The 22,759-nt window shown below is 40.0% G+C and overlaps 1 protein-coding gene across 13 annotated transcripts in view; it reads right to left on the bottom strand.

The window, feature by feature from the left end:
• The window catches only part of Erc1 (ELKS/RAB6-interacting/CAST family member 1), a 350,007-nt gene that overhangs the window by 247,317 nt on the left and 79,931 nt on the right, over nt 1–22,759 (bottom strand). For 7 of the 13 annotated variants that reach the window (XR_012911589.1, XR_012911591.1, XM_075982955.1 and 4 more), the window contains 3 exons: nt 20,348–20,503; nt 18,708–18,791; nt 14,109–14,276 (listed from right to left, as the gene is read on the bottom strand). Coding sequence is in view for 9 of the 13 variants with exons in the window: in XM_075982955.1 (XP_075839070.1) it covers nt 14,109–14,276; nt 18,708–18,791; nt 20,348–20,503 (408 nt within the window). In the remaining 4 variants the exon portion in view is untranslated. The remainder of the gene's footprint in view (nt 1–14,108; nt 14,277–18,707; nt 18,792–20,347; nt 20,504–22,759) is intronic. The other 6 variants (XR_012911592.1, XR_012911590.1, XM_075982957.1 and 3 more) reach the window with 1 other exon arrangement.

Genomic DNA, 22,759 nt, shown 5'->3' with positions numbered 1-22,759 from the left:
AGCCGGTCATGCCACCATGTCTTTGCACCACCATCCTGGACTCTAACCTTCTAAATTTGAGCCACGCAAGTGCTTTCTTTTTTAAGTTGCCTTGGCCATGGTGTCAAATAACTAAGATACAGGTCACCCAAACCAATGTGAGGCTTAGGTAGAAAGGTATTTGCGATGGGCACTATTATACTAAACATACTGCTATAAAACATTCCAAAATGCTAAACTATAACAAACTTCCTTAATTAACAGATGAGTACTCACATGCACATACACATGTGCACATGGAGAGACACAAACTCACTAATGATTGAAAATGAAGAGCCCATGAATCTAGAATGGTATATGTTAGGAGTTGCGCCACACCCTACTTTCTACTTTTTATGTAGGTGTGTAATCTATAGTATGGGGCTTTAGCACATTGCTCCATTCTCAGAACTTTGTGATCACAGGACTTCTCAATACTCCTCAAAGTTAAAAAAGGCCCTAAGGAACTTTTAGAAGTTAGACCTGTCAATATTTATTAAACTCTAAATTAAAACCTAAATAGCCCTAGGGCTAAAGGTATAGCTCAGTTGGCAGCATGCTTCCCTGGCTCACAGAAAGCACTGAGAGTTCAGGCGCCAGCATCACAGTATTACATAGCAATTTCCTCCATGTTAAAAATTCCCTCCTAGAGAAAGGCTTCTTAAGACTCGGGAAATTGTAAAAAGAGGCTCATAAGACTCAAGAAGTACACTTATGTTTGGAAATACAGAAACTTACAAGATTCACAAAGTCCCTCCCCAAGTTTAGAGAAGCAATTAACTTCTGCCAGGGGACCTTCCTAGAACAAACTACTAAACTAAAGGAGAATCTGCAATCTGCCAAGCTGACTGTAAATCATACAGAAAGCTCTAGGGTTCAGGGTCTTGTGAGCTGGAGTAGGCTTTGCCTTGAGTTCTTCCTGCTCCTGTTAGTACATCCAATAAACTAACTGATTTACCAAGTTAGACCTGAGTAAAATTATTACTTTTGTCTATTCTCAGTTCCCTATCGGGGATGAAGAGACATTTGTGTCCCATCTTCCCAATAGATGTCTCACACAACACACATAAGGCAGATGTGTTAGCATGAAAGGGGACTAGTCCCTTTAAGATGGTCTGACCATTGTTCCAAAGGTTGTTCCCCCTTTCCCAAGGGAGATACACATTGAAATCCTTAGAAATTGCCGGCAAGGACAAGACCAATCAGAGAGAAAGAAGGGAAGTTAAAGGGGAAATGACCCCCAAAAGCTTATTAAAAAGTCTAACCCAGAGATGGTGGGCAGATCCATCCCCTGATGGAAGCTCTATCTATTCTAATAAAGTCTCTCATTTTTGTTCTTTGTTTTGCCCCTTCTCTGTGGCTAGTGCTTCTCCATTTGAGCTTTTACTCAGCCTTCTCAATCTCTGTCAATTATATCATCTAATAAAGCTTAAAAGAACAACCCAAAAGAATGGAATCTTGGGGCTGCAGAAATGGCTCAGCAGTTCTGGCTTGTTACTCCAGAGGACCCAAATTGATACCCAGCACTCATATGACAGGTTACACTCATTTGTAACTCCAGTTCCAGGGGATGCAACACTCTTCTGGCCTCCATGGGCACTTCACACATGTGGTGCATAGATATGCATGCAAGCAAAACACCCATACACATTGAATTTAAAAAAGAACTGCATATTTTGCAATTATTCAGATCACAAATTAAAGTTCAATAGGAAAATGTTGACAGCCAGTATATTAAACAAGACTTTCTAACATAAAATTTAATAAAAAGACAAGCTGTAGATGAGAAAAAATATTTGTAAATCATAAATTTGATTTCAAAATACTTCTGTCCATAAGATATAAACAGCTGTCAAAATTAAAGACAACCAATCCTTATGTGAAAAGATATGAACAGGAATCTCACTGCAGAACATAAATAACATTAATTACTTTGTCCTGGTGATGACAAATATCTAACAAAGCAAGGGAGAAAGGGTTTCTTTTGTTTGCAGTTTAAAAATGGGTACAGTTGGGGCTGGAGAGATGGCACAGTGGTTAAGAGCACTGGCTGCTCTACCAGAGGACCTGGGTTCAATCCCAGCAACCACATAGTGGCTCACAACTGTCTACAATTCCAGTTCCAGGGGATCTGGTACCCTCACAAAGATTTATATGCAGGCAAAATACCAGTGCACATAAAATAAATAAATCCTTAAACAGAAATGAGTACAGTCCATTAGGGTGACTGGAACAAATGGCCACTGGTTACATTGTGCCTGCTGAATACACTGTGTTTCTTCCAGAGAGCAGAGAACAGAGAGGGACAAGAAGTGGGTCCAAGCTACAAAACCTCAAGGCCTAACCCCAGTGATTCATTCCAAGAAGGGCTACTCAAAACAACACAATCTTCCCAAACAGTGCCCTCAGCTGGCAACCAAGTGTCTGTGAGCATTACACACACACACACACACACACACACACACACACACACACGAACCTTTAGGGAACATTTCACATTCAAACCACACACCTAACAATGAGTACATTTTGAAAAGAGCCTATAAAATACCACTAAATAATATTATAATACATAACATTTTAAAAAGTTTCCCAAGCTAAAACATACAGAAAAATAAATTTTCATTCACTAACAGTGGAAATACAAACTGAAACTACTTATATACATAGGATATATTTATTTCTACTTTAATATGTTTTTTTCACAATCTGGGGGAAAAGATTTCATTTCATCTACATTTCTGTCTTAGTTAAGGTTTCTATTGCTATGAAGTCACCATGACCACAGCAACTCTTATAAGGGAAAACATTTCACTGGAACTGGCTTCTAGAAGTTTAGTCCATTGTCATTATGGTGGGAAGCAATGGACATGCAGGCAAACATGGTGATGGAAAGGTAACTAATAGTTCTACACCTGGATTAGCAGGCAGCAGGAAGAGAGTGATACACAGGGCCTGGCTTGAGCATCTGGGACTTAAAGGCCTGCCCCCAATTGCTGTGGGACAATGGTCTGTACCCTGTTACTTATATTTTAAATAAACTGCTGATTGGCCAGTAGCCAGGCAAAAAGTATAGGTGGAGTGATCAGGCAGGAAGTAGAAGCAGAGCAATGAGAATGTTGGGAACAGGAAAGAGTCAGACTGCAGGCATCACCCAGACAGAGAGGAAGCTACACACAGAGCAAGCAAGACGTGACTGCCTCACCAAAAAAGGTACCAAGCCACATGGCTAACACTGACAAGAATTATGGCCTAATATAAGATATAAAAGTTAATAAAAAGCCTGAGCTAAGAGGCCAATCGGTGTATTATTAATGTAGACTTCTGTGTAATTCTTTGGGACTTAAAGACTGGGACCTGGTAGGACAGATAACCTCAGACAACACCCAGTGAGATGCTTCTTCCAAAAAGGCCACACTTCCCAATAGCACTATGCCTTATGAGCCTATGAGGGTCATTTTCATTTAAACCATCACAATTTCTTTCTCACTCTGCAACATAAATGCTGCAGAGCAGGGGAGACCAGAGAGTAGCATCAATGACAACAAAATAAGCCACTTTCCAACAGCTACTTTAGACAACAGTTCGGAAGTTCCTTAGAGAACTAAGCATGCATACATAGTTACAGTTACTATATGATCCACAAATTCACTTAGTGAATAACAATATTATCCACAAAGAGACTTGCACACAGTGTTCACAGAAGGCTCATTTGTGACTTCCAAAAACTAGGACAACCCAAGTGCTGACTGAGAGTTATTAAAACTATGGGAAAATCTTTTGTCTCTCAAGTTCTTTTTTTTTTTTTTTTTTTTTTGAAAATGGAAGGCTGTCCATCTCTAAGTCTGGGATGATGATACAGCAGGAAAATGTCCCTTATCATTTCTCCATGTTAATCATTCCAATGGCCCACTGTTTCACAGGAGAGTATTAGTAAAGTTCCGTGTATGCTGCTTCATTGACCACCGCATGTAGATGTGTAAGGCATACTTCTGCATTAGATCTCTAAATCAGGTTAATACCTGGGAACGTGGCAATGTGGACCAGATATAAATACCTGCGTGTCATGCTGAGGGACTGCTAAGTACAAGATCCACAGGAACTTGTGAGTAGGAAAGGGAAGGAATGAGAACTCATTATAAACATATAAACCTCTGATGTAAGAGCGGCTGGAAACAGGAGCTTTGAAACAAACAAACAAAAAAACCTTATAAATATCGGGTACAGAAACTATCAAAGTCTCTGCTGTAACTACTAAATTAAAGTTTTTTAAATAAACATTCAACTCACATTGTAGAGGGGTGGGTGCACACGCACACACTTTGTTTTTTATGCTAGACACAATTTAAAGGTGCTGGTCAGGTGATCTAAGATTTAAAAAAAAACACTTTGGTATAGCTGTATTGATTTGCTATGAATTCTGCACCAACCTTATTGGGTCTAGAATGACCTACATGTATAGTGTAATTTAATATGAGGGTCCATATTTTGCAAACCACATAAAATCCTGAGGGAAAACTCCTCAAAGGGCACACAGTCATCACCCTAGCACCACTCCGAGCAGGAGAAGGCCTTGTTTATCCCCATCAGCTGAGCACAAGGAACATCTACTGCATTTGCTAAGCATCAAAGACTGTGATAAATTTGGTAAGCCAACTTACTAACAACACAACGTTTTCCTCTACCAATGAAAACAGAAAACTATCTACCTTCCTGCTATGGCTTCACAATTCTGATCACAAAACTCTTAAATATCCTTGCTTTGTCTTACTTAGTGGGGAAACCCTGCTTGCTCCCTTTCATGTCTGTCGTGGCCTGTCAATGAGAATCTTCCTAACTCTGAATGAACTTTTGCAACATTCTCTACACAGTGAAACAACTTCCTCTAGAGAAACTAGCTCAACCCACAGGCCCTATCACACTAATGAAAGTTTCTAAATCTTTATTTGTAGCCCCAACCAAGTCCCTTGATTCCAAAAATATTACCTATTTAAGCCACTGCTTCCATTAACAATTTTATATTTTTTTCACTTAGGTCTTTCCAAAAAAAATATTCAAAGATGACTAATGTGGATAACTATTAATGCATGCTAATTCTGACTGTAAGTTTCTCTCATGTTATTTCTTGCATTTCCCCCATAATTTGCAAAATTCCACAAGAGAGACAGAACCAAGAGACCCGAGGTGTGGAGTGTTTGATCTGAAATTCTATCATCTTGTCTAGAAGGTGTCTCAGAGGGTAAAGGAGATGTGTCATCAAGCCTAATGACCTGAGTGGAATCCCCAGCTGGCGAGAACCAATCCCTGAAAACTCTTCTCTAACAAATGGTGGCAAGAACCAATGCCTGGAAACTGTTCTCTAACCTCCACACATGGGATGTAGCATGTGTCTATATGCACACACAAACACATGCATGCACACACACAAGATAGGTAGGTGGATGGATGGATAGATGGATAGGTGGATGCATGCATGGGCAGAAGACAGATAAAAGTAGGGGGCAGGGAAGATAGCTCAGTGGTTAGGAAAATGCTGTACTATCATGTGTACAAAAGTTTGAATGCTAGCCCCCATGAATCACAGACACAGAAATAAAGGTTTTTAAAAAAATACAAGTTAAACTCCAAATTTTATGGACTTTGGGTGTAACTCGCTGATATTGCATGTTTAACATGGTCAAGGTCATGGTGTGTAAATCCAGGGCACCACACCAAAAAAAAAAAAAAAACAAATAATGACATCAATAAAAATCTAACTTTAAAACTACACAAACATTTTAAAATATTTGTTTATAGTAAGTAGTAAGTATGTGTTAGTCTATTCTATTGCTGTGAAGACACACTATAATCATGGCAACTCGTTTTTTTGTTTTGTCTTGTTGGTTTTTCAAGACAGGGTTTCTTTGTGTAACAGTCCTGACTGTCCTGGAACTCACTTTGTAAACTTGTAAACTAGGCTGGCCTCAAACTCCCTGAGCTCCATCTGCATCTGCCTCCCAAATACTGGGATTAACAACATGCGCCACCACGGCCCGGCCCTCTTTTAAGTATTTATTTGAGGCTTACTTACATTTTCAGAGGTTTGGTCCATTATCCTCATGGTAGGGAGCATGGTAGCACACAGGCAGACATGGTAGCTGAGAGCTAGATCCAGAACCACAGGCAGCAGGAGAGAGAGTCACTGGGCCTGGTTTGGGCCCTTGAACATCAAAGCCCACCCCTAGTGACACACTTCCTGGAATAAGGCCTCAACTCCTAATCCTTCTAAACAGCGCCACTCCCTGGTGTCCAAGCATTCAAATCTATGAGCATATGGAGTTATTCTTATTCAAATCATCCCAAGTATGTATGTATATCTGTGCATATGGAATTCAGAAGACAAATTGCATGTCAGGATTCTCCTCCCACCATGTGGGTGCTGGAGACAGCTGAGAAATGAACTCAGTTGTTAGATTTGGTGACGAGTGCCTTTATCCACTGAGCCACCTCACCAACTCAAGTAAACTTGTTTTCTTGTTTGGTCGGTTGGTTGGTTTTTTCCAGATAGGCTCTCACCATAGCCCTGACTATCTTGGAACTATGTTGCAAATCATAGAACACAGCCTCCGTGACTTTGATTTAGGGGGATTTGTTTCCTTTGTGTACATGACCAATTTTTATGACTGTCAATGAGTTCTAGAATATAATGCTTACCCTCTGTTGGCATAAGAAATCTGAACACATATGTGAGTTTGAGTTTGTGTCTCAGCCATTGTTTTATTGTGAAGAGACACCATGACCACAGCAACTAGGAAAAGAGAGACACTGGGACTGGCTTAGGTTTCTGACACTCCAGAGCCAGTGGCACTCTCCCTCCAACAAAGCCACACTTACTAATCCCTCTAAGGTAGAGCCATTCCCTGATGGCCATCCGTTCAAATATATGAGTCTATAGAGGTCATTACCCAAACTACCACAACTTGTCAATGTTTTTAAAATTTTCTAAGCTGTTGCTTCTCTACTGACTAAATTTTCAATAATGCAGATTCAAATGACCAATTGAAATCACTTAGTTATCCTAATTGCTGCCTATTGTATTTACAAGCACAACTATTCAATTCCTGTTCCCTGCTCACACAGAGGACTGCTGATCTGTGAGTCTACCCCCAAATAAAGAGACCCTTATTATACTCCATTCTGAACGAGTGTGGGACTGCTTTATTATAATCAACAACAGGAAAGCAACTGAGAAAGACACCCAGTGTTACCCTCTGGTCTACATGTGTCCATGCACACATGTGTATATATATATATATATATATATACACACACATAAAAAAATCTTTAAAGAGGCACAGGGTGGTAAGCCAAAGGTGGGTTGTCAAACCAAGTATTGTATCTCAACTCCAGCACTTGAAGTCCTAGAGCTACAGGAGTTCTTTCCTTTGGACTGGATGCTAACTCTGTGGCCATCCATGAAAAAAGAGCCACTTCCTTCTACTGTCAGTAGATGATAGCACTACCTATAAATAAGTCTAATATACATTTTCTTGAAGGGGGGACTACTCCTTTGATGCAGTTAAGATCTGCATTACTTCAATTTATGAATTGCTCCACCCTGACATAAAGTCAGAGAGTTCAGGCTCCTTCAAGGTCAAACAACAAAATGTTTTGGCCTAAGGTGTAGCTACTGGATGTTTTGCTCCCCAATGTTTTGAGCTCTTGCTTGCTCCTTGTATCATGATTTTAAAAAAAAGTCTTTTTTGCTCTCCCTTTTAGCTTGGGGTACAAAAGGACTATGAAAAAATTAAACTCAAGGCTGCAGTATTTACTGACAGTCCTCCTGAATCTATTCTATGTCTATTTCATGTCTCTATTATTTCTACCTGCAATTTCTCAATCCACATGCCTTCCTCCAAGAATAGACAAATTGGTCAGGCAGGAACTGATGATCAATAAAATCAGTTCTGCTCCATACATTGATGATGTGGGAAAGTTATTTGTCAATCTGTTGTTTCATTGGTTAATCAATAAAGAAAACTGCTTGGCCTGATAGGTGAGAAAATTAGGTAGGTGGAGTAGACAGAATAGAATGCTGGGAAGAAGGTTAGTGAGCCAGATGCCATGCCTCTCCTCTCCAGGGCAGACGCTATGGAGCCAGCTGCCAGGTCAGACATGCTGAATCTTTCCCTGTAAGACACCACTTTGTGGTGTTACACAGATTATTAAAAATGGGTTAATCAAGATGTGAGAATTAGCCATTAAGAGGCTGGAACTATTGGGCCAAACAGTGTTTAAAGAATACAATTTGTGCATTGTTATTTCGGGGCATAAGCTAGTCAGGCAGCCGGGAGCTGGGTGGCGGGAACGTAGCCCGCAGCTCCTTCTACACATTGAGGTAACATCTAAAAAATAAATCCAATGATAGGCATAGCACCAGACATTCTTCAAATTACAAGGAAGGAGCAAAACAACAATAAAGGTGGTGGCACAAGCCTTTAATCCTAGTACTCGGGAGGCAGAGGCAGGCGGATCTCTGCGAGTTCAAGGCCAGCCTGGTCTACAAGAGCTAATTCCAGGATAGGCTCCAAAACTACAGAGAAACCCTGTCTCGAAAAAAACCAAACCAAACCAAACCAAACAACAACAACAAAAAAGTAGTGGTACATCAAGGATGCTTTATTTACAGAGAGCTGCCTGAGTAAATGTATTAACTACCAAGGCACTCAAAAGAACACTGAAGGCATGATCCAGTGAAATTTGATTACTGCTTACTTGGCACAATCTGTCATTATTCACACAGTACTTGTTTTTCAGGCATGCAGGATACAAATAGTCAATGATGCTCCCACCAAAATTTTAGGAAAGAAAGCCTGAAGGTCAGGAAATGTATGGCAGGAGGTGGTTCTCTTTGGAAAGCCATGACTGAGTATTGTAGAAACTTTGAAATCAACTTAGCTGCAATGGAGATGCCAATACACTGGAGAAGTCAGGAATGTGGGATATCTGTTGAGTAAAGTTACTTGCACAAAGTGGAGCCAGACCAAGAGAGGGGCCATGTATGGAGGGTGCAAAGTGATAGTCTCCAGATCTACCTGGGCTCAGAATATATCACCACATGTTAAAGATGTTGGACATGGAGCACAGGATTTAATGTTTGTCTCTTGGGTTTTGGTCTTGTTTTGGTTAGATCCCTTCTTTCTATGTCCCCAATCCTCCATTTTAAAATGGGTCATTGAATAGTGGAAGTATATAACTTTATTTATTTAGTACTTGCTTGTTTTACATGGACCAGTCGCCATTTATTGGACATAAATTGTCCATCAAGATATGAAAAAATTTAGACTTAACAGAATTCTTCACAGATGGGTTTTAGGCAGGCAGTTGAGTTCAGAATACAGAGTGTCCTCCTGCCCCCAGCACTGGCTCCTCTTCAGAGGTACTTGCATCATCATTCATGTTTGAGTTCCTTATAAAAAATTGAGGAGTTGGAAAAGTACATTGGCAGCCTGTATCATATTAGCCCCATTGATGCTCCCTTTCCTCATGTTAATGTACTTGTTGTGATGCCAGTTGTAATCTCTCTGAAATACTCCAAGCCTTTGAAAGTAAAATCCCACATCAATATCCAGCTTGGCAGCTCTCCCAGCTCAACTTTTATCAGTTTGTTCTTCATCGGTGATACAAATGACACCAGCTTGGAATTCTGGTGTTTCTAGATGCCCAGGGTTTTGTTTGTTTGTTTTTCAGAGTCTTACCAGTGTAGCCTAGACTGACCTTGAACTCCTGACAATCTTAATGCCCATCCACTCAAGAACTAAGAGTAGCCATACAAACCACCATACCTAGTTTATAAACCTTTCTTTTTGATATTTCAAGGGCTCTTGGATGATGTAACAACTAAGAGATTGTTTTAAGTCTCAGTTGGGATTCTTGAACAATGCTGGAACTGTTAAGACTATGGAACTCTTGAAATTAGATTTAAAGCACTTTGTATTATGAGATGGTCAAGGACTTTGGTGGAGGTGGGGTAGAGATTGAATAGGAGTAGAATGCTATAACAGTTTAAGTCAGAAATGGCTCATGTTTTGAACACTACATCCCAACCTGGTGGTAGAATTTGGGTAGGCTATAAAACCTTTCAGAGGTGAGGCCTGGCTGGTAAGGTAACTATAGATGGACTTTGAAGATGATACTTGAGTCTGGTTCCTTTGTATTCTCTGAATCCTGGCTTAATATATGCTCATACCACCATTAACTTAGCGATTCTACCATGCCTTCCCACCATGATGAACTGACTCTTTGAACCCATGAGCCAAAATAAATCTGTCCTTTATTATGTTGTTCCTGTTAAGTGCTATGGCCACAGGGATACTATACTAAAGCAATTAATGCAGAAGCAAATAAAACAACTGATATCAAATAAAATATTATAAACCGAATAGAGTGGCACACACCATTAATTTCTGCACTTAAGAGGCAGAGGCAGGTGGAGCTCTGTGAGTTTGAGGCCAGCCTGGTCTACATAGAGAGGTCCAAAAACACCAGGGTACATAGAGAGACCCTACCTCAAAAATAAAATAGGTGTTATAAAAGACCAGGTATTTAAAAAGATTTTTAGCCTACAAATTTAAGGGTCCTTGCATGTTTGGGAAAGGAATATGTAATAAAACATCTATTCTAGCCAAAACAGCTTTAGAAACAGTAGTATCCTTATTTTATAGATGAAGAAATAGAGGCTTAAAAATGGGTTAAAAAACAACTCATATACAGTCACATAATAATACAGAGGGTTAGTGTCAATCTTAGGTCTGACCCAAAACCTCTCATTTTTTTCTCCTTTTTTGCGTGGGGGAGGGAGGGAGTTTCAAGACAGGGTCTTTCTGTGTAGCTCTGGCTGTCCTAGAACTCGCTCAGTAGGCCAGGCCGACCTCAGACTCACAGAGATCTACCCTGCCATGACTTCCCAAGTGCTGGGATTAAAGGCATGCCCTGGCACTGCCCCAACCTCTATTTTTTTAAAGCACTTTTTATTATAACTTCAAACATAATAGACAATAATGTATCTTGATCATATCAACCCAACTCCCCTTTCCCACTCCCAAGAAGTGCCCTGAATATGTAGCCCTCCTATACTCACAGTTTTTAACAATCCATTGAATCCAATTAGTACTGTCTGCATGAGCATGAACAACCTACTAGCAGTTGCACCCTCGCCCACTCCCCCAGTGGCCATCAACTAGCAAGCAAAGCTTCACCGGCTCCACCTGCATCTGCTCTGCGCGTATTGACAGGCTTGATCTTATGTAGTTAAACCTCCACTTTCAACTATTTTTTTAAGATTGATTGATTGATTGATTGATTGATTGATTTAATATGCAGTGTTCTGACTGCACGTTTGCCTGGAGGCCAGAAGAGGGCACCATATCTCATTACAGATGGTTGTGAGCCACCATCTGGTTGCTGGAAAATTGAACTCAGGACCTCTGGAAGAGTGGTTAGTGTTCTTAACTGCTGAGCCATCGTTCCAACCCTCAACTCTTATTTCTCCTAAAGTCTGATCACCTCTAGAAAGGTCAACAAATTAAAAGAGAGAAACATATACTTAGAAGCAATGTCAATTATATTATACAGTGCTCAACACCAGAAGTCTTCCTTCTAGAAGATGGGAGAAGGGGATACCACACAGGCCTTTCCCCAGATCAATGTTTTCCTTGAAGAATTTTTTTTTAAGTGAGGACTTGGGAGATAGCTTACTCAGTAGAGTGCTTGTGAAAGGTAAGAGCCTGAGTCAAATCCCAAAATGCATCTGTAACATCAACACTAAAGAACAGGAGATAAAAAGATCCCTAGGACTTGCAGGCCAGTCAGCATAGCCTAACCGGCAAGCTCCAGGGCAGAAAAGGTAGGCAGCCCAAATAAACAAGGTAAATGGTGCCTAAGGAACAATACCTCAAGTTGGCCTCTGGCCTCCACACACCACACAAATGCACGTTGCACGTACATATACAGAGGAATTTTTAAAAACCTCCATTATCCCTGCTCTTTTTCATATGCTCAATTCATTAGTTTCTACATCAGATCAAATAGCTGCAAGCAAGAGGACAAAATCAATTAAGAGTAAAATATAACATGACAGTTTTCAAGGAATTGGTACAAACTGCCTTTTATTGGGCGCCAACAAAACAAAGTTGCTTGGGGAAAAAGTGTTGTCAAATGTCAAATAGAAAAATTATTTGAAAGCAAGTGACAATAAATAAATTCCCCCAAATTCACGAGGAAGCTAACTTTTATACCCCTAATGGTTAGGATGAGATGGCTGTATTGGAGTAACTGCTCTAGTAACTTACAAGGTGATCCCTGAGGCTCAGCTACTCCTACCCTGGCTAGAGGCGATTATAAAAGCATTCAGGAGTGGCAATAAATACAGTATCTACCAGCCACAGTAGAATAGGCCAATCACAAGCCAACAGGTGTTCAGACCTAGCTAAGAAGATATTATTCAAGCAGGGTACAAAGTGGATTGCCAGAGGAGAAATGCTATTTATCAGACCAGGACAAACTTCCACGTGTTTGCACTGAGATTAACCAACTGTTTGATGGTTGGTTTGCATCCCAAACAGTAGCAAACTGGCAGTGAGGCAGACCTTTAAGACACTGGCACCGACTTCTGAATATTTTGCAATGCATGTTCAAGTTACAAACCCTCTTTATAAATGAAGGTGATATATTCCATAGTATTTCATATTTGAAATTCCTTAAATAAATCCAAGTTCAGCCCAAAAAATTATGCCATCAGGCCTGGCAAGATGGCTCACAGGGAAGTGTTAGCATGAACATTTGATGACTTAGATTCTTAGATTCCACAAGGTGGCAGGAGAGAACCAACTCCCAAGAGTTGTCTTCTGACCTCTTCACTTGAATGCATGCACATGCACATACACACACACAGAAAGTTGCTTGGGGAAACACATGCACACAAATAAATACACACATATGTAAATGTGTATGTCACTTTACATGTAATCCAAACTAACCAAGATCACCGCCATACATAATTTGCCATGGATAATTATGAATGCTTCTCTGGCCCTGTGCTTCTAGGTGTGGGAGAACTGCCCTGAGGACGTGAAAGCGGGAGAACTGGTCCTGTGAACTCGCCAGGGTAATGCAGGAAGAGTTCACCCTGGTGGTGAGGATAAGGAGAGCTGGTGGGCTGACCAACCCTGCAACTACCCAGGTCACTCCAACATCCCCCCCTCCCCCGCCCCAATCTGTGAGCTGCTGGAGCACATAAAGGGACCAGTCCTGCAGATCCTAAGCTGCAGGATCTCCACAACACTGGGCAACAACAGGATATCCAAGAGAAGTTCCAGTGAGGGCCTAAGCCCAGGATCGATAGCATAGCAGAAACCAGAGACCTCGAACCAGACCAAAGACTCTTTGCAGTGAACACTTTCAAGTAAAGATATATGGACAAAAGGTTTACTGAGTGACTCACTGGGTCACACTGCAGCTTCCATGATGAAACTGGTTTTTCTTTTTTTCTTCTTTTTGTTCTCTCAGATTTCATTTTATTTGGGAGTAAGCAGGAAGGTTACAACAGCGGAAGACAGATGTGAAGTGACAGAGAAATGAATTGGAATGAAGATATATAATGTGAAAGACACAAACATTAAATAAAAAAGAAAGTTAAAAAAAAAGAAAGGACTCAGGCTGAGGAGCAACCCAGTAGGCAGAGCTCTTCCATGGCCTCTGAATCAGCTCCTGCCTTGAGCTCCTGCCCCACCTCCCTCAGGGAGAGTTGTAAGATGAAATAAACCTCCTCCGACAAAAAGAATCAATGCTTTTCAATTTAAATGAATCAGATAGATATATTTTTATAACTATCATTTGAATAATTCAAAACGCAGTTTAAAGTACAGATATGGTATAAATCCTAATAATAAAAAATGTAAAGTAATAGTACCTGTTTTAATTAGATCTAACAACAAAAACAAAATGGTTATTTCAGCACAATAAATGATTACTTGACTCTAAACATAACAAATATAGAACAAGATGAAACTAGGAATGGGCTGGATTCCACACAAATCACAAAAACCTTTTACCTCAGTCTGCAGGATGGCAGCCCTTTGTTCCTTAGCAGTGAGGGACTCCTTTAGCACCTCGATGTGTTGCTTACTATCTGAGAACTGGTTCGTGAGAGTTTCTAGCTTGGTTTGTAAGGCTAGCAGTTCAGTGTCCTTTCTGGACAACTCTTGTTTCACCTGGCCAATCTGGAAAAGAAAACACAACACTGTAAGGAAGAAAGAAATCACACAGCTACCGCACAACTGGACCTCTGGCAGATTTACGACACAAGATAGGAAAGTAGATGCAACACTGACTTGATGATAGGTGTGGGGGAGTACTTCAGTGGTAAAGCACTTGTCTAGCAACCCCGAGCTCTAGGCTCATCAAATAGTAAATAAATAAGACGGGGCATACTAATCTTTTACACCATCTAATACCGGATGTTCCTTACCAAAAACTAAGCTTATTCAAACACAGAAATTTCTAATCTTCATTTATTGTCTTTAAATAGTTTCTGAAATGCCTTAGGCCAGTTGTTCTCAACCTTCCTAATACTGAGACCCTTTAATACAGTTCTCATGTTGTGGTGACCCCAACCATAAAGTTATTTTCATTGCTAATTCACAACTGTAATTTTGTTACTGAGCAGTGTTGCAGCTTCCGATGGTCATGACCCTCAGGTTGAGAACCACTGCCTTCAGGGAAAGATGGAGGAAGAAATTGAAGTTCAACCCAACCAGACAGCGCTCATCACCTAAATGCCACTTCATTTGGTCAGAAAACAATGAGTGCGAACGTAAAACATGAGGGGAAAGTAACTTCCTATTTCTGCTGAAACTAAATTCAAATCCTAGTGGTATGCTTTTTTAGTTTTCTTTCTCAAACAAAAGTTTTATAAATGCTTTATCTTAAAAAGCTAGGCTAGATGAGGTAGTGTAAACTTTTATCCCACGCAGAACAGGCAGAAGCTGTTGGATCTCTGTGAGTTCTAAGCATGCCAACAGTACAGTGAGACCCTGTATCATGAAAACAGGACAAAACCAGGCTGGTTTCAGTGTTAGGGCATCAGAGAGATATTTTCTTTAAAAAAAAAAAAAAAGGCAACTGTTTATCAACTACATCCACATCATAGACATAAACAGACATATGGACTTAAATGAAGAATATATGAGCTCCCCTGAGAGAATCCACATGTGGCATCTGAACAGGCCAGTCATAAACAGTACAATGCACTCTTCACAAAGCTTTTCTTTTTCTTTTTCTTTTTTGGTTTTTCAAGATACGGTTTCTCTGTGTAGCCCTGGCTGTTCTGGAGCTCGTTCTATAGACCTGGCAGGCCTCGACTCACAGAGATCTGCCTGCCTGTGCGCCTCATGAGTGCTGGGATTAAAGGTGTGCACCACCACAATCTGGCTCCACAAAACTCTCTTAACACCAACAAATATTTCCTTATATCTCTATTGTTCCTAAGCATTTGTGTGTGTGTGTGTGTGTGAGAGAGAGAAAGAGAGAGAGAGAGAGAGAGAGAGAGAGAGAGAGAGAGAGAGAGAGAGAGAGAGAGAGAGAGAAATATCAGTCAGTCTTGTGTGCCCCAGACCAGCCCAAACTGACTATGCAGCCAAGGCTGGTCTTGAACTCCTGATCTTACTGCCTCTATCTCCTAAATGTTAGGATTACAGGTCAACAGCCAATGAGGACAGTAAATGTGCACAGTGTTATATTTGCGTGTATACATACAGAGGCCAATGCTGGATATCCATCTATCACCTTCTGCCTTGCTCCCTTGAGCCTGGTTCTCTCACTGAAGCTGAAGCTAACCAACCCTAGAAACCCTCCTGTGTTCATGTCCCTGTAGCATTAGGATACAGACAGGCAACCACACCTGGCGTCTGACATGACTTCTGGAGACTGAAACACTCATGCTGACAGTTCAAGCGTTCTTATTCATTCAGCCTTCTTAGCCAGCCTTGTTCCTAAGACAGGGTTTCTCTGTGTAGCCCTGGTTGTCTAAAACTCACTATACAGACCAGGCTGGCCTCAAACTCAGAGATCCATCTGCTTCTGCCTCCCAAGTGCTGAGGTTAAAGATGTGCACTGCCATGCCCAGCCACCTTCTTTCCTATTTTGAAACTTTAAATAAAGATTAAAAAAGAAAGCCGTCTTATGACATTTTCTGAGTTTCTATTATTAGGTCTACCGTCCAGAAAATAAGTACATGACAGATTAACTACTGGCAGACATATGGTACGTCAGAAATTTTCATGGAAGATGAAGCTAAGTTCTGGAGTTTTAGAAAACTGAGCATCTCAGTTTTTTACTCAGTATTTTACTACACCAATCTTAGGTAACAAGAGAAAGCTTTTTAAGAAATTTCACAGGAAGAAATAGAGTTTACCTTAAAATCAGACTTTTAATTTGGGAACATACCACAATAAAAGAGTTGTTTCCTAGCATGTACAAGACCCTACATTTGATCTCCCCAGGAAAACAACAACAAGATAGGAAGAGAGGGAGGGAAGAAGGGAGTGAGGGAAGGAGGGAGGGAGGGAGGGAGGGAGGGAGGGAGGGAGGAAGGAAGGAAGGAAGGAAGGAAGGAAGGAAGGAAGGAAGGAAGGAAGGAAGGAAAAAAACCAATTATACTTTTTTTTTTTTTTTTTTTTACTTTTTCGAGACAGGGTTTCTCTGTGGTTTTGGAGCCTGTCATGGAACTAGCTCATGTAGACCAGGCTGGTCTCGAACTCACAGAGATCCGCCTGCCTCTGCCTCCCAAGTGCTGGGATTAAAGGTGTGCGCCACCACCGCCCGGCCCAATTATACTTTTAAGAAGCACTAAAAATAATTTAGTCTTCTCTTTAAATAAGGCAAGCATTTTTCTATACACATGAAAACTATTTACAGATAAGCAAATACGTAAGGATACTCATGCTATCCCTTTACCAACAACAAAAATACATATTAGCATTATTCCATCTGTAATATATAGATTGAACTAAAAATGTATTTATTCTATAAGTAAATGCCCAGAATATTCAGAGTGTTACTACTTTCTCAGGAAAGAACTACAGTTCAAAGGTATCTAAATCTCTGGATATTTCTAAACATGAGTTAAAAATAAACAGAAGCCAGGCATGGAGGTACACACCCAAAAACCTCAATGCTAAGGAGGCTGAGGCAGAATCAGAGGTTTGATGACTAGCCTACATAATAAGGTCTTTCTCAAAATCCTAAAATGCACACATACATACGGAGAGAGAGTTCAGTTCCGCACAGGACTGCTGTTTCCTTACTGTGTGCACTACTTAACGAGATTTACATGCTGCGATACAGACCCTTAGAGACTGAGAAAAAGAAGAAAACACTTTAAACAAAAGAAAAATTTAGAAGTACAAATCTTCCTTCTGGAACGCCCAGGAGAGAAAACTAGGTGAGGAGCACATGATAGCAGTTAGTTGCTAAAGAGATCAGTAATGTTATTCTTCTCTACATCTTGGCTTCCTAACTGGCAATGGAGAAATTATACCAAAGCCTCATACTGCTTAGGAATTGAATAAAATAATGTACTTGGCCTGCTGTCTGATACACATAAATGAAAAATAGTCGCTAAGAAAAAAAGGAAGTTATATACCAATTCCTCCTCCAGATAACGTATAGTTAATACCATAATCCAAATTAGATCTTTTCCAAACATAGTATTTTATTTTTTAACCTACAATACAAAGTAGCCATAAATAGGAAGCAGCGTATCAAATTATCAAAATTTATTTTTAATACTGCATTCAAGTCTTAGTCCACAATTCTTCCCAAGGGTAGTTTTTCCACTCATCTTTGACACTTTGAAGAAGCTGTGTATGGACAATACAAACAAAATAGTGAAGAAATTACAAGTAAACTCTGAAACGGGATAGCTGGTGTCAATCAAACCCTATCCCTTATGACCTGTGGTTCACTGGGCATTGTCTGTTACCTGAGCTTTCTCCTCTGTAAATTGGTGCTGATCACCCCAGATGCTTCTAGTAAGTATACAGATCATGGTTATTTTATTATTATCTATTAGAATGGTTTGAAATGCAGTTTTAGTAATTTAAAAAACATCACACCAATTCTAAACTCCCAGGTAAATTTAAATAGCTATTTACTCTCTATGCATCTGTCCTAAAGAAAATAACATTTGCTGCAAAATCTCCTAATGAGAACTTAATGTCTCCATGTAGTTAAAGTACTTTTCTCAAGAACTTCAAATGGAGGTAAGTTGTAGGCGATAGGCCTAGAGATGTCTGCATATTCCTGTACCTAAAAGAATGGAGGGAAAGACCATTCATATAAATCAGCGTACATCTACTCAACAAGGGAATGAGGAATGGGAGTTTTGAGATACCATCCACAGAACAGCAAAACAATAAAGAACCAGGTGTAGGGCTCCCAGAATCCATGTGGACTCAGTGTGCATAAGTGACATATGGGTCAAACTGTGAACAAAGGTCAGTCAAAAGAGCAGAGCAGGCTGGTTAGTGCTAAGAATGGGCAGAGCTGCCATCCACAGAGAGAATGAAAGTGTAAGCCACCCAGAAGCCAGAGCCAGCAGGGTCCCACTGTGGGATCACTGCACACAGAGAGGTAAATCTTACTGCAAAGACCTCAGACTGAAGACCAGCCGCTCTCTTTTTCAGCTCCTCCCCTTGAGCCTCTTTCGAACTTAGTTCCTCCTTCAGTTGTTCTACCTGTCACGACATTGTTATTGTTTTTCACTCATGTGCCAACTTAGGACTTCAAATTATCTGATTTTGAGCCACAGTGACCTCTGAAATAATAATAACTTACGTAAAATAATTGACTCTTTTCCACTAACTCAATTTTCAAAGGCATATACTGTTTCTATTTCAAACTTTTTTCAAATGAACTAGAATGTGCTGGTCAGCAAAAAGGAAGTATAATATAGATTTTAATATGGTATATTTTGTCCTTAAAATCATGGAGAAAATCCAAGCTAACAAAAAGTTGAGCACATCAATTTTTTAGCATTAAAACTAGCACATAATTGGCATAAATCATCAATAACAGACTCTTTAGCAATAGAGGAAAATTCTACAGACATATGCCAGATACACAACAAAAAGCCTAAACAGGATAGGGAGTCACACCTGTATTTCTTTTTTTTTTTTTTTGGTTTTTCAAGACAGGGTTTCTCAGTAGCTTTGGAGCCTGTCCTGGAACTAGCTCTTGTAGACCAGGCTGGCCTCGAACTCACAAAGATCCGCCTGTCTTTGCCTCCCAAGTGCTGGGATTAAAGACGTGCGCCACCACCGCCCGGCCACACCTGTATTTCTTGACAGTCAAATTTGGAGAATGTTTCAGTTTTCAATTGTGAGAAACTGAAGAATACAGCCGCTCTATACATTTGGGAAATGCAGTGAGTTAAGATTTTTCTAGCTAAATTTTCATTGTTAAAATTATTTATTTGCATATTTGTTTGTTTTGAGACAGTGACTCACTGTGTAGCCCTGGCTAGCCTGGAACTCACTATGTAGACCAGGCTGGCCTCTAAGATGCAGCAGTCCAGCTGTCTCTGTCTACCAAGTGCTGGGACTGCAGGCATGTGCCACCATGTCCAAACTTTGACAATAATTATTTTTAATTGAACCACAATAAAATTGATATCCCAATAAATTAAATTCTTCAATTTTATTTAAATAGTTTATAGAATCAAAATAAATGCTTTTGGATCTGATTTTAAACCACACTGCTAGGCCTCAGTACTGACTGCCCTACTGCACACACGCCTGAGAGCGCATAGGGAGAAGCACACCTGAGAGCAAATGAACTCCCCTAACCGAGAAAGCAAAGGCCTTCCATCTTGGGACTTGTTTAAAGGGGAAACATTTAACTTGTTTTGGGGGAAAAAAACAAAAAAACAACTTTCAGGGATTTGATTTAAACTATTTCCCAAGAAGGGGTAGAGAATGAGCTCTCACACCGTAAGAACAATGTGGTTGAACAAAGTTCCATAAAATCATTTCAGAAGGACTAACAGAAACAAAAAGTTAAACGATAACATGTCCTTAGTCACATCAAACAATTCTTATTTAAATAAAAGTCTACAATAACTAAATGATACCAGTCATTCTGACCTTAACTCTGGGAAGTTTCTAAGTGTGTGTGTGGGGGGGGACACTCCTCTAAAATCTAATAAAGCGTAAAGTAGATCTTTGCAATCACTAACATGGAAAAGTATGCATAAATTTTAAAGCTTCCAGGAACTGAAGTATCCATTCCATACCTTATTCTTCATGAATTTAGAGTGGCTCCTATACACCTCCATCTGTTTCATTTCCTCCTCTCGCTCTTCAGTGCTCAAAGCCCCATTTGATTTCAGCATCTGAATTTCCTCTTCCAGGTCTCGGAGTCCACGCTCCATGGAAGAAATTTTTGAATCCTAGGAACATGGAAGAGTTAAGTGTTGGGGAATATTATTTTCAGGTGTCACTTTTGTTTACACTGCATTTGTTTAACTCTGTGACGCTGTGTTACTGTGTCTGTCTAAAACACCTGACGGTTCTAACAAAGAGATGAACAGCCAATAGCAAGAGGGAGCAAGGATAGGCGGGGCTAACAAGCAGAGATCATAAATACAAGGAGAAATCTGGGAGGAGAGAGAACTGGGAGACTAGGACATCAGGGCCAGTCACACAGCTACAGAGCAAGCCACTGAGAAAGAAGAAAGGTATACAAAAATACAGAAAGGTAAAAGCCCTTTCAAGGGCAAAAGGTAATCGGGATAATTTCAGATAAGAAAAGCTAGCAAGAAACAAGCCAAGTTAAGGCCAGGCATTAACGTCTGTGTGTGATTTATTTGGGAGCTGGGTGGTGTGCCCCTCAAAAAAACAAGAGTAAAATATCCTACAGCAGTTAAGTGTTAAACTATTTACAAAGATTAAAAGTAGTTGAATGACTGGGTCTCTGAAAACCTGCTGCTGCAGCATGTGGAACGAGGAGGACACATCCCCACAGCATGGCTGCTCCTCTTCCTCCCTCCAGTTACAGACACTTTCAACTCAAGCAGACAGAATTGACCAAACGGGCAGAAACAACAGAAAATGGTTAAAGGTTCTCTGCACTTTTATGATCAACAAATTTCTAGTGGAGGAAAAACTGTAAAATTGACCATAAAACCTTTTCTATTGTAATATTTCACTACTTTATTTAGTGACCTCTGGGTGGGGAACATGTTTCTGCCACTAAGAGAAAAGAATAAAGCTTGAAAGAATTGTACAATAAAATTCATAATAAGATATACCATAATAATTATCTAGCATTCCAATTGAAGAAAAAATCAAGAGTGAATATTTATATATTAGCAGTTACTTTTCGTACATTAGAACTCTTATTCACTGTACTTCTGGTGTACATTTGAAATATCTATTTATGTTTTAAAAATCACTAATTTCCATGACACATGAGTATAGTTCTGGGTATTTAGAACAAGGCAGCAAGAGGATTACTCGAGACCAGGAGTTTAGGGACAACCTATTCTTTTCCCATCTGTTCATTACCTCTTGCTGCTCCTAGGTGTGGGCACGGCAAAACTCATTTTGATTCCTAGCTATTTGTGCTTATCTGGTGTTTTAGTCATTTTAAAGAGACCATGTCCTGATACGTGAAGAAAAATTTATGTTAATTTCTACAATTTATGTCAATCTGTTTCTACAATTTATGTTAATACGTTTCTGCAATTTTTGTGTTAATCTTAAAAGTGAATTTCTATAATTGAAGCGTAGGCTATGAGCAAGGCAAGGGTACCTCTTTCCCCCTTAGCTCCCCAAACCTGAAAACTGCTGGTTAAAATTGTCTCAAGACAGATCTTTCTGTTCTAGGAATTATGATAGCCTATACAGCAAACCCAGACATCTTTGATATAAAGTAAAAAGGAAGTCAGTTTCAGAATTCCAACCCAGAATGTTCTCTCTAAAGCTCCAAGTAAAATGAAGCCATAAATTCTTTAAATCTTTTATTTCTTAGGTAAATAAACATGTTCAGTTACAGATATAAAATTATTTTCACGTAGCCATTTTGCTGTGATTGATACTTATGTTGAGGATAAGTTATATGTTTCCACAAACAAATCAAGAAATTGAGTATAGAAACATGTAGAACTAGAAGGTGATATTTGTGGTAATGCTTTACAAGAACAGTGATTTATTATTTAATATAACTATTTTTGAGATGGGGGTTATCTTACTATGTTGCAAGGGAGTGTAGCTTTAGCACAGCTGTGATCCACACAAGACAGCGGGCCCAGAGTAACAGCCCTAGCTCTGTGCGTCCTCAGCAGACCACCTGCGCAGCTTCCACAAGGACCTTACCCAACCATAACAGTGACATAGGACATAGGACAAAATTAATTCACTACCAAACGTACAGCAAGAACAGAAAACTTCTTTCTAGAAAAGACATTACTGTGGCTGTGAAACCTCATGGCAAACATGAATTATCTGAGGAAAGAGCTTTCAGTTTACTCTTTGAAATCAGGTTAGACAACTAGTCCTTGTTAGTGTAACTAGGTCCAGCATAAACTCCAGTGGTACCAAGCCTGGTTTATGCTTGAACTGGCATCTTGGAGCATGTTCTCTTTGGAAGGATACCTTGCTCAGACTAGATATAGGGGGAGGGCCTTGGCCTGCCTTGAAATGAT

Source organism: Microtus pennsylvanicus, chromosome 8, assembly GCF_037038515.1.
Source record: "Microtus pennsylvanicus isolate mMicPen1 chromosome 8, mMicPen1.hap1, whole genome shotgun sequence".
Lineage (NCBI taxonomy): Eukaryota > Metazoa > Chordata > Mammalia > Rodentia > Cricetidae > Microtus > Microtus pennsylvanicus.
The sequence above is the reverse complement of the archived record's forward strand: the minus strand, read 5'-3'. Positions and strand labels throughout refer to the sequence as shown.